This window comes from Schistocerca americana, chromosome 9, assembly GCF_021461395.2.
Source record: "Schistocerca americana isolate TAMUIC-IGC-003095 chromosome 9, iqSchAmer2.1, whole genome shotgun sequence".
NCBI classification, from domain to species: domain Eukaryota; kingdom Metazoa; phylum Arthropoda; class Insecta; order Orthoptera; family Acrididae; genus Schistocerca; species Schistocerca americana.
Window position 1 is genome coordinate 9,041,343 of NC_060127.1, and position 18,294 is coordinate 9,059,636.

General features: G+C 46.4%; 1 protein-coding gene across 3 annotated transcripts in view; it reads left to right on the top strand.

Annotated features, from left to right (window-relative positions):
- The first annotated feature begins 8,807 nt into the window (after nucleotides 1-8,807).
- The window catches only part of LOC124551160 (putative uncharacterized protein YKR104W), a 92,776-nt gene continuing 83,289 nt past the window's right edge, over nucleotides 8,808-18,294 (top strand). For all 3 annotated transcript variants that reach the window (XM_047126132.1, XM_047126133.1, XM_047126134.1), the window contains exons 1-2: nucleotides 8,808-8,955; nucleotides 17,604-17,710. In XM_047126132.1, the coding sequence (XP_046982088.1) occupies nucleotides 8,811-8,955; nucleotides 17,604-17,710 (252 nt within the window). In that variant the 5' untranslated portion in view covers nucleotides 8,808-8,810. The remainder of the gene's footprint in view (nucleotides 8,956-17,603; nucleotides 17,711-18,294) is intronic.

Consider the following 18,294-nt stretch of genomic DNA (forward strand, 5'->3'; position numbering starts at 1 on the left):
CTCCATACCCATACACATCCTTCCTTTGAAACTAGGCTCGTCCAACCAGGCAACATGTTTCCAGTCATCAACAGTCCAATGTCGGTGTTGATGGGCCCAGGCGAGGTGCCATAAAGGGTACACCAGTGGGTCTTCAGCTCCAAAAGTCCATATCAATGATGTTACGTAGAATGGTTTGTACGCTGACACTGCAGCAATTTGTAGAAGAGTTGCAGTTCTGTCACGTTGAACGATTCTGCTCGGTCGTCGTTGGTCCTGTTCTTGCAGGATCTTTTTCGGGCTGCAGGTATGTTGGAGATTTGATGTGTTACTGGGTTCCCGATATTCACATACACTCGTGAAATGGTCGTACGAGAAAATTTGCGACTTCATCGCTACCTCGGAGATGCTGTATCCCATCGCTGGTGCACCGACTATAAAACTACGTTCAAACTCCCTTAAATCTTGACAACCTGCCATTGTAGCAGCAGTGACCGATCTAACAACTGCGCCAGACACTTGTCTTATATAGGTGTTGCCAAACGCAGCACTGTATTCTGTTTACATATCTCTCTATTTGTACATGCATGCCTGTACCAGTTTCTTTGGCGCTTCAGTGAAAAATCTGCTTCATTCCATAAGCAACACGTTGTGCTATTACTGTTTCCCACTCATTCTGGCTTCCAATCATGAGGCGGCATTGGATAATTGTCTGAGATTCAGTTGCTGGTTTGAAATAAATCGACTAAATATTAGTATCGAGGTTTGCAATCCATTCCACTGCAGTGGCACTGGCATGCATGAAGTAATTCCATGTGCCCTTATTGCACTATAGGACGTACTCCTCCCTTGTGCGTCTGATACAGTGTTTCAGAGCACCACAGACACAACTCGGAGACTCCACAATACCCCATTTATAGAGTGAGTCTGAGCACCGACCACATCCAGTGCAGATTCTGTGTAATTTGACACACAGTTCATGTCGAGTTCGAAACCTACAGATCACAGTTATATTTCACGCATGACTCCCATTCTTGGTGATTTCCGATGTGTTGGCAGTTCTCTTATTCTGATGTCACTTGTAGCTAGCTGCTCAGCATACAGTAGTAATAGGTGTCTCGAAAGTAGCCTATTTCTTCATAAGACAGGTATATCGTGATGAATGAGTACTTCCTTATTCTCTTGCATACTGCTGTAATCTCTAAGCAGAGTCTCAGTTCTGCGACTCTATGACAGGAGACAGCAGCTGGTCTGATTGTACCAGTAACCATACGCAAAGTAATCATATGTGTCGTGTTGTTGAGCTGTGCATCGCTAAGGCTGTCATTAAACTATTACACCACACAGAAGCATATGTTATGACTTCTGCAGCACTTGTTAGCAGCAGACACAGTGGCTGAGCCAAATACTGAGATGGCGTGGAGTTTAACAATTATTTATTAAACTTTCTTTACAATGTCTCCCTCGTCGTCGCTGCCCAGCCCTGCGGATCCCTCCGCCTGGCTGCTGCTGTGTAGATTTTCCGACAATGCGCGCCGCTGATCGCACTCGGGAGCCTCAGGCCAGCAGTGCTCCGCTGAAGCCAGGATGCCCTGTGGTTGAGATGACCTCGTCGCCACCTGGTGCCCCAGTACGGGCACGCCCACGGAGCCGCGTCGCCGTGAGGTCAGCTGCCGACGGCTGCTGCACCGGCGGCTGAGAAGCCGTCAGTCGCGATGTCTGTGAGCTCCCGCCACGGACGGACCACGTGCCGTGGGGGCCGTGTTGCCGTGAAGTCGGGGCGTCAGTCCCCGGCGGCGCCTCTGACCGAGACCGCGCTGCGGCCGGTCCTGCTGGAAGTTCTCGCTGTTCTCAGTCAGCCGTGGTGCCGACCTAGCCCGGGCCGACCTCCAGAGCTGAAGTTGACATCTGGCGGCGAACGGATGACTCCTGCGAGCTGGAACAGACTTCCGGAATCGTCACCTACGAAGATTGAACATTCGGACACGGATCACGTCCGTCCTCAGATCCGAGCTGCTTCCTAATGGCTTCTGTCAGTTGCTGCCTGTGCTCCACTGTTTATAACCGGCAGGAGAACTTTTTTACCCTCAGACCAATTGTGTGATTGGATTGAGGAGTTCCTAGATAACAGGACGCAGCATGTCATTCTCAATGGAGAGAAGTCTTCCGAAGTAAGAGTGATTTCAGGTGTGCCGCAGGGGAGTGTCATAGGGCCGTTGCTATTCACAATATACATAAATGACTTGGTGGATGACATCGGAAGTTCACTGAGGGTTTTTGCAGATGATGCTGTGGTGTATCGAGAGGTTGTAACAATGGAAAATTGTACTGAAATGCAGGAAGATCTGCAGCGAATAGACGCAAGGTGCAGGGAATGCAATTGAATCTCAATGTAGGCAAGTGTAATGTGCTGCGAATACATAGAAAGAAAGGTCCCTTATCCTTTAGCTACAAAATAGCAGGTCAGCAACTGGAAGCAGTTAATTCTATAAATTATCTGGGAGTATGCATTAGGAGTGACTTTTTTTTTTTTTAAATGGACTTGTAGTCCGGGGTGATATGTTACAATACAGCATCACCGGTCTATTGCGGTCTAACTGTGTTGGTGAGGCAGTAAATTTCCACAGGGCAGTGACTGCGTCACTGCAATTCACTTTGGAGGTGTGGCGGTGGGACTTGTAGTCCCGTACCACCCTCTGACGGTGATAGTACTGCATGAGTCAGGCAGAAAAATTTTGCCTAACATGGGCAGGTGAAGGTGTGGCGGTGGGACTTATAGTCCCGTGGCGACCATATAAAGTTGATCGTCCGTAAAGCAGATGCGAGATTGAGATTCATTGGGAGAATCCTAAGGAAATGCAATCCGAAAACAAAGGAAGTAGGTTACAGTACGCTTGTTCACCCACTGCTTGAATACTGCTCAGCAGTGTGGGATCCATACCAGATAGGGTTGATAGAAGAGATAGAGAAGATCCAACGGAGAGCAGCGCGCTTCGTTACAGGATCATTTAGTAATCGCGAAAGCGTTACGGAGATGATAGATAAACTCCAGTGGAAGACTCTGCAGGAGAGACGCTCAGTAGCTCGGTACGGGCTTTTGTTAAAGTTTCGAGAACATACCTTCACCGAAGAGTCAAGTAGTATATTGCTCCCTCCTACGTATATCTCGCGAAGAGACCATGAGGATAAAATCAGAGAGATTAGAGCCCACACAGATGCATACCGACAATCCTTCTTTCCTCGAACAATACGAGACTGGAATAGAAGGGAGAACCAACAGAGGTACTCAGGGTACCCTCCGCCACACACCGTCAGGTGGCTTGCGGAGTATAGATGTAGATGTAGCTTTTTGTTATTACTCCCGCAGTATATTGCGGCGTAACTTGGCGTTCTGGCCTCACTTCCTCTTACTCAGCACTCTCCAGGCTTCGCTCGGCGCTCAGTCTGTGTGCGTCCTTGCGTCAGCCTGCTGGTAGACTGCTGCTGTCAGCAAGGCTATCTGTGCCTGCCTACTTCACAACGCCTCGATCGCTGGCGTGCCTCTGTTTTGCCATTCTCCACTGCGTGAAGCAACGCTTACTACATGTGGCCACAACACATAATACTCTGCAGCCGAAAAAAACAGTGCAAGACAAGATGTACGCAAAATCTCCACCGAAGCCCATCACGGCCTCTGATGGATGTTTTCGCGAGTTTTTACTTTGGCTGAAGTGTTTTTCCAGCTGCTTTTTGCAAGACAAAGTGCGCTCCGAGTGCGATGCCAAGATATATGGAGCACATGCCTTGACAGAGAATGTTGCCATCGAACTGCATCTTGAGCTGGATGTTTCCGGAATTTGGGGCAGGGGGAGGGGGAACTTTAATTCATAACGGTTCACCCAATATGCGCGAAATACACTCTAAGGGAAAAAAACGACGCAGCACGAAATTATTTGAATGGAACTGTAATCGGTAAATGTACAGACAAATAGATGATTATAGCTTCAGAGAAACTGGATGATTTATTCAAGAGAACGCGCTCCACAAATTGAGCAACTCAATAACGTGTTTGTCTACCTCTGGCCCTTGCACAAACAATTATTCAGTTTCGCATTAATTGAGAGTGTTGGTGGGTGTCCTCCTGAGGGATATTGAGCCAAATTCTGTTCAGCTGGTGCCTTAGACAGTCCAAATCCCAAGCCTGGTTGGAGGCCCCAGCCCATAAGGCACCAAACGTTCCCAGTTGGGGTGAGGTCCGACAACCTGGCTGGCCAAGGTAGGGTTTGGCAACCGTCAAGCTAAGCAGTAGAAGCTCTCGCCGTATGCTGATGGGCATTGCTGAAAACTAAGCCCAGAATGGCTTGTCACAACATGCAACAAAACGGGTTGTAAAATATCGTCGATGCCTCGCTGTGCTGCAAACGACAAGCGGAGCGGCCCTCCTATGAAAATAAATGGAATCCCGGATCATCACTCCTGGTCGTCGGTCCATATGACGGGCGATAGTCAGGCTGAGATTTCATCACTCTCCAGTGTGTGTCTAGACACGTCTTCGCCGGTCGTTTGGGCTCCACTGGAAACGGGACTTGTCACTGAAAACGGCTGTACTCCAGCGAATTAGAGTGCAGGCCGAAGACGTGTCTGTCGATACATACTTCGTGTTACCAGTACGAAACAGGAGAGGGACGCTAGTAGACAATAATATTACTTATTTGCAAACGGAATACAGCCCTCCAAAGTGATGTTCGCACACTGCAAAACTCCACTAGAAACAGATGATGTGTTGCCAGTGAGGAACGAATTTTTATTTTGATTCAAAGTCGGGTGAGTGCTCCTCCACAGTTGACATCGCAGAGGCGCGAAAGGTGCTACCATCCGCGCTAGACTGCACAAATAGCTCTTGGCGGATACAACCTAGGGTCTGATACCACTTGTACTTGACATTCTACTATGTGGTATTCTGCGTGTGAGAGGAGACTGTGTATTGTAGGAGCTTACACTTTCAGTGGTTCATGTCACAGACGCGTCACGAAACTGTTCCAACGTTAACGCGTTTCAGGCAGTCATCCTCAATAGGAGAATGTAGCCTTTTCCAGTGGCCATGTCCTGATCCCGCCAGTCATTGTTCCTCAGCAAAACGCTGCTTCCAGTCTGGGCTTCTTCCACCAAGTGCTGGGATATACCTACAGTCATGGGAAACTCACCAGCGCCTTGGCCAGTACAGTAGCCCCAGACCCCAACTCGATCAGAAGGGTTACAGAAAGAGTGGCGCAGGATGAACAAAGCCCCTGCCTCCCAAACGCCGGAGATGGCTGCCACATAACCAGGGAAGGACCTCTATGAGTGCAGCACAGGATGGTAAGCTACCTGCCCCTGCTGTGAAAGCTAACCTCGCACCTCGCGTATACGACCAAACATTTCAGCCTTAACCCCTGTGTTTTATCACGTAAATCTAGTGTGGGAATTGGATATACGTCCCAAACTCCTTTCCCCCTTCTCACTGCCCTTCTGCTCCTCCTCCTACCTCTCTCTGTCCGCCCCTGCTTCCTCCTCCTCTCTCTCTCTCTCTCTCTCTCTCTCTCTCTCTCTCTCTCCCTCTCTCTCTCCTTCTCCCTCTCCCTCTCTCTCTCCTCTCTCTCCCTCCTTCTTCCACTTCCATCTCTCTCCTCCGTCCCCTCTCCATGTCTGCGCCGGCCGAGTGGTCGAGCGGTTCTAGGCGCTTCAGTCTGGAGCCGTGCGACCGCTTCGGTCGCAGGTTCGAATCCTGCCTCGGGCGTGGATGTGTGTGATGTCCTTAGGTTAGTTAGGTTTAAGTAGTTGTAAGTTCTAGGGGACTGATGACCACAGATGTTAAGTCCCATAGTGCTCAGAGCCATTTGAACCATTTTCTCCATGTCTATTTCCTCTTCTCTCTCTCTGTTCATCTCCTGCCCCCCCCCCCCCTCTGGCCTTGAAGTTTGTTTTTAGTGCTAACTAAACCTTGATTGGGATCGGATGTCGCTTAAAATGAATGCACAAAGCAGCTGGGATCAATGGTGTGCAGGATACGGGAGCGACCTCTCCAGCTGAAGGATGTGTGAGGGTAGCAGCTCGAATGCCTAGCATTACAAATTTTTAGACGACACAGATTCCGTACTAGGATTTTAATCATAAGCTGATAAGCGATAAATACACCTTTTCTGATTTCTGTGAATCCGACGGCGCCGAGGAAAGAAAACAGCACACTGCTCTGAATACAATGTTTATTTAAAATTATGTATAAGGAGAAGGAAGATGTATGAGAGTAATAATCTGTCCAATGATTTACATGCCCTATTGTAGTAGTAAAAAGTACATATGGGAAAGAAAAGTAAATCGCACATTTTCACAGCATAGCACACCATTTTATTTCTCGAAGTCGCTTTTAAGAGAAAACCTGTACTTTGCCGTTTAGAAACTATTGTAGCCTACGTCCATCTGTATGTTTATTAGTGTATTGTCTAAAAATTTGAACCAGATAGGTCAAAAACTGTGGAGCTTACTGATTTATACACAGTGTTTCCGTAAAAGCGGGGAAAACTTAAACAGGACATAGAGGATGCTCCACTGAACAATTTGAGGCAGGCAACCTGGGGTCGGAGAAGCTGCCTTAAGGAGGTAACAGGAATAAAATCACATTACTGTGTACTTTTTATTTATATTAGTTAACAGCAAACACCATCATTGACAACAATGAACCTACCATTTGTACTGTATCTTACAAAATGTGCCGAAACTAACGGCCATCAACCTCAATGCAGGCATGACAGCGGGTAACAAGACTGTCACGCACCCTGGCAGATATCCCTATTTTGTTTCGAATCACATCACAGACAGCTACAATTCTGGCAACTAATTCCATCTCCATATCCATTGGGGTCTCATACACAAGTGACTTTGGATGTCCCCATAAGAAATAATCAGGGGAATTCAGGTCAGGCGACCTCACAGGCCATGGAATAGGACCTCTCCTTCCAACACAGCGACCAGGAAACACAGCACTGAGACGGCTGCGGACATCCACACTGAAGTGAGGCGCTGCACCGTCGTGTCGTTATCCACAGCCTCTCACGGACAGCCAAACGTGCAGCAAGTCAAGCAGAACCGTTTGCACGAACCTCAAGTGGAGGTGGCCATTCAGAAGGCCTACTGCATCTTGGCTTTCTAGTAATATGGCTCTTCCTCGTTATTTCCTTGAAGGAAATAAAGAATGTACAACTAAATAAACAGCCAGTACGTGTAAACTTGTACGCATGTTAGATGTAAATAAGCTGAAAAACAGTAATGCTGAACAAAGCGGTAGACAAGTTTACCTCCGACTCAAGGTTCCCCACCTCAAACTGTTCTCCATGTCAGGGTAGCCAGGTCGTCGCGCACGGAAATTCAGGTTTCAGCTAACCAAAAAATAAACTGCTTGTCTTTATGTAATACGAGGGCTATCCGCAAAGTACATTACGTTTTCGTTTGTGTCCGTTAGGGGCGGGGCTAGCGCGGCCATCTTGGTGTCATGGCATTCCGCCGCTCAGTCGGCATCCTGCCGTGCTAGTGAGAGGTTCGTGCTGTACTCCGTTGAGTTACTGTGACAGTTTGAAATGTCAGCGTTAATTGAAAATGCTGCGAAGTGTGAAGTGCGTGCTGTAATAAGGTTTCTGACTGCAAAAAACTGTACACCGGTAGAAATCTATCGGCAGCTTTGTGAAGTGTATGGGGACAACATAATCACTGAAGGTGGAATGCGTCAATGGGTCACAAAATTTAAAAATGGCCGAACTAACGTTCACGACAAAGAGTGAAGTGGAAGACCCAGCATAGTGACTGCCGAACTTGTCGAAAAAGTCGATGCCGCGGTCCGTGAAAACCGTAATTTCACAATAACGGAACTCTCTGTGAGTTTTCCAAAAATTTCACGAAGTTTGTTGCACGAAATCATTACCGAAAAGCTCGGTTACCACAAGTTTTGTGCAAGATGGATACCAAAAGTCTTGACAGAGATTCACAAAAATCAGCGAGTGGCTGCAGCGTTAACGTTTTTGGACGCTTACGAGAAAGATGGCGACTCATTACTCGATCGCCTCGTTACTGGTGACGAAACATGGGTTAAGAATGTGGACTGCGAGACAAAATTGCAGTCAATGCAGTGGGGGCACACAAATTCCCCCCAAAAACCCAAGAAATGCCTGCAGACAATGTCGGCAAGGAAGGTGATGGCGACTGTCTTTTGCGACAGAAAAGGTGTGATTTTTGTGAACTTCCTGGAAAGAGGCACTACAATAAACTCTTAAAGGTATTGCCAAACTCTGCACAACCTCAGAGAGCAATACAAAACAAGCGCAGAGGTAAGTTGGGCTCAAAGATCTTGCCGATTCACGACAACACCCGGGCCCACACGGCAAATGCCACTCGTGAAGTTCTCGAATCTTTTAAGTGGGAGTTGTTTCCTCATCCGCCGTACAGTCCCGACCTGGCACCGAGCGAGTTCCACTTATTCCCAGCAATGAAGAAGTGGTTGGCTATGCAGCGTTTTGATGACGACGCGCAGCTTCAAGAAGAGGTAACCACGTGCTTGAAGGCGCAGGCGGCCGAATTTTACGACGAAGGAGTTTCCAAGCTCGTCCATCGCTACGATAAGTGCCTTAATTTAAATGGCAACTATGTAGAAAAGTAGTATTTAAGTGTGGCTTTCGTCTGTATATAATAAGAAAATTTCCAATACTTTATTTATTTCTAATTCCAAAACGTAATGTACTTTGTGGATAGCCCTCGTACTACAGATACAGACGACTGGTGCGTCAACAGATCAGTAAATGGAAAAACTGACGAAATTCCAGCTGCTGATGAACATCTTGGGCCACTGCGTCGTCATCGCCATAGTGGACTACCAGTCGCTGCTGGCGATGGCCCTCGCGCTGAGCGCCATCTTCTGCGTCGCCAGAGTGTACGGCGCGGCATCCAGGGCCGCCAAGAGCCTCGAGAGCAAACGTGAGTCCAGCTGAAGCTCCCATCATCCATCAGTTGGGTTGGTGCATAGGTTCAAACACAGCACAGTAGGTGCATTTTAACTAAGCGTAAATACTTAACATCTGTTAGTGTTAATACCCAGTGACCATACGTCTGCAACGACTGGTGCTCGCAGCACCGAAGTTTGACAGGTATATCAAAATCGGTTCAGAGCTGACATGTAACCAAGACAGCGACGATCGAATTTCAGAAATTTTCGTCTTGCGAACATCGTGTAAACGTCGTGTCTGTTGCGTCGTTCATAGTCACGACTCGAAATGAACAACAACTTTTTGATTCTTGTATGTCACTCACACGAAGGACACGACGAGAAATGTACCACTTTTCGGTACAATCGAAATTGTTAATATCTAGAATTATGTCAGTCTCTGGCCAGAAAGAATTAAGAGCCACTATTTGTTTCCGCAGACAACGCTCAACAGTTCGTGTGCCTGCAACGTCACATGAAAGGGACATAGGTTAGGTTAGTGTTTAACGTCCCGTCGACAACGAGGTCATTAGAGACGGAGCGCAAGCTCGGGTTAGGGAAGGATTGGGAAGGAAATCGGCCGTGCCCTTTCAAAGGAACCTTCCCGGCATTTGCCTGAAACGATTTAGGGAAATCACGGAAAACCTAAATCAGGATGGCTGGAGACGGGATTGAACCGTCGTCCTCCCGAATGCGAGTCCAGTGTGCTACCATTGAAAGGGACAGAGTTATTTTTCTGCCGTATTTATATTAGATTGACCCGTAGCTTCGTAGCGTTTTTCCATAAGTTTAATAGACACAACAGGTACAAATAGCAGTACGTAGTACACCACACCGTCGCTGTTCCACCAATGTTAAACATTATCTTTTGTGGATGCGCGCAGGTCTTTGTACGGGGACTTCCTGCTTTATTTGTATTCTACCTTTCCTTTCTTTTTCTTTATACTAGCTTAAAGACACCATTTCCCGTCATCACTAACTATACAGGATACGAATGGTCGGTGTTATTCGCGAGTCAGTTGATGACGAGCAAGCAGAGATGCACGTATCGTCACGCGCTGATTTTTGTGATTTTGGCTTAGAGCATGCGGTACCGATACCCATTGCTTCAAAATGTCGCACGATGGTGGAATTAATAACAGTTCGTCACATTCGCCAGTTCTCAAGTACACAGACGTGGATTAATGCTTTTAAACGATCTTCATCAAACCCCGAATTTGTTCCAGAAGGTGGAGAATCACTAATGCCAAAACGACCCTCGTTAAAACTAGTAAACCATTCTCTTGCCGTGTTCCGTAAAATGGCGTTATCCTCAAACACGCCGCAAATGTTTCTGCCTGCAACCGCCGCTATCACACCTCTATGGAACTCAAACAGAAGAATATGTCAGAAATGTTCCGATTCCTGCACTTGGCACCCCATTTCCTATCATCCACAGCTCCACTCACTGTCTCCAAATGACGGAATGACAATATGTAAAGTGACATAGCAACGGTGAACTATAAATAAAAAATGACAATCGACAAATAAAATCGGAATACCGACACGCAAAACAAAATCGCTAAGAACTTACGCACCAACCTAATACACATATAAAAAAAACTTTTGCATCACCTCGGTTCCGATAGTCCCGGACCCTGTATAGACAACTGGAATAAAGATCAACATAAACATAATTTCCGCCCTTTTTATTGCTCATGAAACCGACACATTTCATGTTGTGCCACCATACAACGAGAGCTTCAGAGGTAGAGGTAACGATTGCTGTACACACCGGTACCTCTAATACCCAGTAGCACGTCCTCTTGCATTGATGCATGCCTGTATTCGTGGCGCACTATCCACAATTTCATCAAGACCCTGTTGGTCCAGACTGTCCTACTCCTCAACGGCGATTCGGCGTAGACCCCTCAGAGTGGTGTCGGGTCACGTCGTCCATAAACAGCCCTTTTTCAATCTACCCCAGGCATGTGCCACAGGGTTCATGTCTGGAGAACATGCTGGCCACCCTAGTCGAGCGATGTCGTAATCCTGAAGGAAGTCATTCAGAAGATGTGCACGATGAGGGCGCGAATTTATGTCTATGAAGGCGAATGCCTCCAGTATGCTGCCGATATGGTTGCAATATCGGTCGGAGGATGTCATTCACGTATCGTACAGCCGGTACGGCGCCATCCATGACCACCAGCGACGTACGTCGGCCCCACATAATGCCACCTTGGACAGTGTGCCTGACCGGGTTACCTCAAAACATGTCTCTGACGATTGTCTGCTTGAAGGCATATGCGACACTGATCGGTGAAGAAAACGCGATGCCAATCGTTAAGCAGTCCATTCGGCATGTTGTTGGGCCCATTTGTAACGCACCGCATGGTGTCCTGGTTGCAAAGATGGATTTCTCCATGGACGATGGGAGTGAAGTTGCGCATCATGCAGCCCATTGCACACAGTTTGAGTCGTAACACGACGTCCTGTGGCTGCACAAAAAGCATTATTCAACTTGGTGGCGTTGCTGTCAGGATTCCTCCGAGCCATAATCCGTAGGTAGCGGTCATCCACTGCAGTAGTAGCCCCTAGGTGGACTGAGCGAGGCGTGCCATCGACAGTTCCTGTCTCTCTGTATCCCCTCCAAGTCTGAACAACATCGCATCGGTTTGATTCACTTTGAGACACCTGGACACTTCCTTTGTTGAGAGGCCTTCGTGGCACGAAGTAACAATGCGGACGCGATCGAACCGCTGTATTGGCCGTCTAGGCTTGGTTTAACTACAGACATCACGAGCCGTGTACCTCCAGTCGAACCCCCCCCCCCCCTGCCTCCCCACCCCGTCTAATAGGAGCTGCTCATGCAGGGTTGTATACATCTTCGGGTGGGTTTAGTGACTTGTCAAAGGGACTGTCAAAGAGACTGTGTCTGTGATACAATATCCACAGTCAACGTCTATCTTCAGGAGTTCTGGGAACTGGGGTGATGCAAAACTTATTTGATGTGTGTACATGTATCAAATTATATTGAAATCCAGACCTTTGTAGCTCTTTGATAAATATCAACAGGCATCCCCGACCGAGACTCGAAGCCACGATATCTTACTTACATTGCAGACGCTCTATCCGACTGAGCCATCGAGTCCTGGTCGGGGCCCACATTTTCATCTGTTCCTGTTGATATTTATCAACGTCTGTAAACAGCTACAAAGGTCTGGATTTCAATGTAATTTCATTCTTCGAGAGCAGCAAGATCACCAATTGTGTCTGTTCTTTCGGACACCATATTCGTATAATACATGCACAGTCCACGAGCCCCCTTATAGTGAGTGAACGCCTGGCACCGCTGTGTCTCGTCCCCCGTCGTCCCCCGTCCCTCTCCCAGCCCCTTTCGTCATGACCATTTAATAAGATGTATAGCACCTGACAAAAATAGTGAAGCACACGAAGGAAGGACACGAAATGCAACTTCACACGCTGAGAGGGTATGTGCAGTTACCTCAGTGATTACAAAACAGGGTCAAATTTACAAAGAACTTGGCAGTGTGACCACACATATCAGATGGCGCTGCACCAAATGTGACCTGGACACATGCACTGATTCGCTGTATCCGGCCCTCAGCCAGGCTGACTCAGTCAATGAACTGCAAATAAGTCCACTACATAAACACAAGCTCGGTGAAGTTAGCTTGTCTACTCACATAAGAGATCTGGACAGAAACTTTCTGAAGTAGCTGCGGTTTTCGAGCCATTCACGAAAGACTTCAGAAAGTGACCTTGAAGGGTCCTGTCACCCCTCCAAAAATTGACTCCAAGTGGGATTTTTAGAATGTTGTTCATAGCATTACTAGGCTACAAGTGTCCAAAAATTTGCGACTACACCAACTTTTTTCCCTTATTCCCCCCTTTTCCTGTCTTGTTTGACGGAGCTACATAATATTGTTGATAGTGGCACTGGACGGAATTGACATTCGAGCTGGTCGCAGACATGCTCTATCAGATCTGGAGATATTGCTGACCAAAGGACTACCTGTACATTATGCAGAGCGTTCGTAGACACACGCACCTACTGAAAACTGCCACCATGATACTGACGCGTGAGAGGTAACACACGAGGATCGAAGATCTCCGTGACGTACCATTGTGCCATTAGTCGCTACCAGGCATGACATAAAATCATACCTGATGGCCACCCACACAATCACGCCAAGAGAAATTCCACTGTGCCACTTTGAGACGTTGGAAGATTGGGATCTCTCCCCAGGCCGCCACCATACTTGCAGATGAAGGTCATCTAGGGGAGTACAGAACCGTCATTCACGGTCCACACAATACGACATCGTTCATCAGCAGACCATGCTTCCTGGGCAAGAACCACACCAAAAGCAGACGTTTGTGTTGTGGTGGTAACGGCAGCCTACATGTTGGACAGTGATTCCCTATGCCGGCTGCTGCTGGTCTCCAACCAACTGTGTGCGATTACGCAGAATGTTGCAGGGAGTCCGTTACTAGTCCTCAGATGGCACACCTAGAAGTGAAGGGGTGCGATGTGCCTGGAGCACGATATGGCGATCCTCCATTGAGATGGTCAGACGTGAACGACTGGCTCTGAGCACTATGGGACTCAACATCTGAGGTCACCAGTCCCCTAGAACTTAGAACTACTTAAACCTAACTAACCTAATCACCCACATCCATGCCCTAGGCAGGATTCGAACCTGCGACCGTAGCGGTCGCGCGGTTCCAGACTGAAGCGCCTAGAACCGATCGGTCACACCGGCCGGCGTGAACGAGTGGAACCTTGACGACGATCATGCCTGCCCTCATGGTTCCCCCTACAGTCCAACATTTGGTCACTGCCTCATCCCAATGCCCCAAAAATCTGCATATTGCTCGATTCGACCAGCTTGCTAAATGGAGACCCCCTCCTTTCGAACTCGGTCACGTGCTGATAATGCTGTCACACACGAGTACTCAGCATGTGCGTGTCCTTGGCAGCGATCACTCAACATCTAACGCTGTTCAGGCCCTTATGTACTCTATTAGGCCTCTTAACAACACTAAACACAACAGGACTAATGCACTACGGTGGCCATTCTGTGTATCGAAGGGAACTGCAGATCTAACCATTTAAATCCCCGCTGATGGCGTGTGCGTCTTTGAAGTTACAGTCACATCTGACCAGGTGTTCTACGTGCTTAAAGATATATCTGTTTTTATTAATTATGTAATAGACAATAATAAACCTTATATCACACTTTAAATTAATACCTTTTTTCTAACTTTTGTGTCGCACTGAACATAATGTTAATTATGTAGAATACCTGGTTACATGCAAGACAGAGTCTGATTGCCCTAGTCTTGCAGGGATGAAGTCATCAACAAATCATCATCTTAAGCAGTGTCCAGCCCCAAGCTGGGCCTGCTTGGAACATAAGCAAAAAATGGCTCTGAGCACTATGGGACTTAACATCTATGGTCATCAGTCCCCTAGAACTTAGAACTACTTAAACCTAACTAACCTAAGGACATCACACAACACCCAGCCATCACGAGGCAGAGAAAATCCCTGACCCCGCCGGGAATCGAACCCGGGAACCCGGGAGGAACATAAGCCTCGCGATATACTCCTGTTATGTTTGCCTCATTTTTCAACACACTCCTCCACACCTCTCAGCCATCTGTCCCTTGGTTTCCCCTTGACTGTTTCCTTCTCATCTCCATTTCATGTATCTTCTTCGAAATCCTGGTGTTTTCCATTCTTTTTAAGTGTCCAATACCACATTAGTCACGATGTTTCTGACCTGCTCTGCAAGCATTGCTGTTTCACTATTTTCCTTACCCTTTCAATCTTCATGCTGTCACTTTGTTTCTCCTAATCTACTTCTGAGGAACTTCAATTCACATGCCAGTAATCTGCTTACATCTATTTTCTTCATTAACTACGTTACAGATGTATAGCTCAGTATTCTGATGTCGTAACTTCTTTGTTACTTCTTTGCTTTTTTGTGAGACCTCTTTGTTCCAAACCAGGCTCTCAACACTTCGCAGAAATATTCCTGTCTCTCTCCTGGCCCCTTTCCCATTTCTTCCAGTTTCCTCTATCACGCTTCCCAAGTACTTGACACTCTCCACCTTCTTCAGTTGTTCACCTTCAATCCTTATTCCGTTCGTTGTAACTGGGATCTCACATTTGTTTGCATTAAATTTCATTCCACGTTGTCTCACAGTTTCTTTCTAAGCACCCATCATAGAGTAAATCAATAAATAACAAATAAAATAAATGGAATGATTGACACGATACCTATACTTCTTATCTCCTTATTGCCATATGGCTGTCTCCATAAGCCATCGACATTGCATCATTATTAATGGCTTTTCTAATATATTTAAATATCTTCAACATTTCGCGGCCCTGTCAGCAACTGTATAATTATTAATTTTTATTTTAATAATGAATAGCCTCAACTGCTGTTCATTATTAAAATTAAAATTAGCTAATCTGATATGTATTTCATTAGTTCCTATGTACAAAAAATTACGATATTAATAAAGGATTGAAAAATCAGATCACTGGAAACAACTTATAAGATTAGTTTATCGTAAGTTCACAAATAGCATAACATAAAACAAAATGTCCAGACATATGCACAGCACCTCTAGTTAGTTAGGTCATATATATTTAAGTGGCTGACCTTCATATTTAACAGTAGTTTACCGTTTCATGTTTACAACAACACTGCCGTCGATGTTGAAAGGATAGCCTCTGCGTCAACCAGTGTTCGGGTAGAAGATTTTTGCCGTTATTTGTGTGAGGTGCTCGAAAATAGTTGATACTTCACGATTCTTTCATCGAGTAAGTTCCGTAGTAGAGACTCATCCAGTCCATTTCAGAACAGATGGGTTGGAAATTTGCAATAATTTAAGCGCAACCCTGCAATCGTTTTTATGACTCTTCTGCTTCTGCTCCAACTATAGTTCAATTCTTTTATCTTGGCGGCTCGCGCATGCCCGCCCAGACGCGGGAGATTGCTGCGTTGCCAGTTGCACACGACGCACGCGCCAATAGAAGCAGCGCCATAGTATAGCATAGTTCACAAGCTTACGTTTAGGGGGGAGCGCGCAGTTCATGAAGTAAAGCCACCATGGCCGCATTAACCCTTTCGCTGCTACAAAGACGTGCTCCCTGCATTCCGCGCTGTGCGCGATTTTGTCACTGCACTGCTCGCCTGTGCAGACACATCGTGTTCCGACTGCTTTGACACTCTTATCATTCGATTCCACAAAAACTATTTGGCCCAAAAATTAGATTTTTACATGTCTTCTTGACTGATACCTTCCCCCCATAAATGACTTAATTTTGTTTCGATGTTCAACGTAGTTATTATGCAGCATTAAATATTGTAAACCACTGCACGAAATTTTGAAAAGTTTGCAGAGGTATAAGTCCATAGAGTATACTTTCCGTATGGTCGATTTTAGTTGCCACAATGTTGAGAATGAAATGTGGACAAGATACCTAAATTTCATATAAAATTACTACATAATTACTGCATAATAACTGCGTTGAACATCGAAACAAAATTAAGTCATTTATGGGGGGAAGATATCAGTCAAGAAGACGTGTAAAAATCAAATTTTTGGGCCAAATAGTTTTTGTGAAATCGAATGATAAGTGTGTCAAAGCAGTGGGAACACCATGTGTCTGCACAGGCGAGCAGTGCAGTGATGACAAAATCGCGCACAGCGTGGAATGCGGGGATTACGTGTCTGCAGCAGCAAAAGGGTTAATGAAGAGACAAAGCACTAGAAATTTAAAAAAAATTGCATTCAAACGAATATAATTAGTGAAGTAAGGCACTTATATATTGTTTTTAAATAATGAAAATATTAAGCAGCACACAAGGTTTGAACTCATAACCTTTCGCATAGAAGCCCAACATCTTAACTGTTACGCTAACACAGCTCCTCTGAGTACTTAACGCCTTGAGGATTGTAACGCGTCATGCAAAATACCGACAAACACTGTTGGTATGACTATGAATTACTCACGCTTCGTCGAAGTACAATAGGAAATAAACAATTACCGCTGTTCTTTATTGCGAAAAAGCGGTTCGTGAGATTGATACAAACACCTTTCCTTGCTATCGCCTGAATTAGGAGTCTTATTGCTTGTTTGGTTTAATTAATTAATAGAATATGAAGCAATTGGTATAAAGAATGCTTTTTCAAAACTTTCTATAAAAGAAAGTCTGCTATCAAGACATTGCTTTTGTTCTATTACTTTATTTATGACTGAGCGTTTCTAAAACTGAAGACACTCGTCCATGCTATGCACTGCAGTCGAGATCTGGCAACGTCGTTCTCTGTTCATTGGCTGACTGTGTTTTGTGACGTCAGATGCGCAGAACGAACCTAAACTCGGCCGCCAACATAAATGACGCTCACTTTAGTAAATCAGCCGATAATAGTGCACCCATTTAGAGATGTAGGTCCAGTCCCATTGCGCATGCCAGCCGTTTCTCACTTTTTCTTTGACCGTGCTCGTCATTTCTGGATAAGGAAGTCTCTCACTCAGGGGCAGCTATGTCGGTGGCGAGTTTGTGCAGCAGGTGGTTGCTGATGGGGAAGCGTAAAGCGGCCCGCCCTTGTGCAGGGAGGATTCGGCTGTACGCCCACGTGGCCGACTCGCTGAACGGCCTGGTCACCATCAGGGCTCTGGGCAAGACGGAGGAGGCGCTGCACCAGTTCCACACCCGCCAGGTAAGGCCAGCAGACTGCAGTTGTCTGCAAAACTGACGCTGCCAACCTGCTTGTTTACTATCGATAATGTAATTAAAGACGCTGTACGCATTTCTTTGTTTGTGTCTGCACGCGTGGGTTCTGAAAGCCTAACTGGACATACTGAGTTCATATACAATTTGATCCCTCGTTTGACCGTAATCTACTGTAGATCGCTCGAACAAAAAATACTATACGCTCAGTCTGGAAGAATACAAAGGTCAAGCGGCCCTGCTCGGAAAGTAGCAGAACTGACCCACAAAACAACCGTCCAATATCACCAACCTATATTAACTGTAGAATCTCCAAATCCTCGCACGAACGGAAAAATGGCTGACATCGATATAAGTGTCTAAGGAATAGAAAAGCAACTGGAATCGCTCAACAGAGGAAAGTCCACTGGACCTGGCGGAATACCAGTTCGATGTCCTCGGTGGCTCAGATGGGTAGAGCGTTTGCCATGTAAGCAGAAGATCCCGGGTTCGAGTCCCGCTCAGGGCACACATTTTCCGCTGTCCACATCGAGGTATATCAACAACACCTGTCGGCAGTTGAGGTTTTCAGTT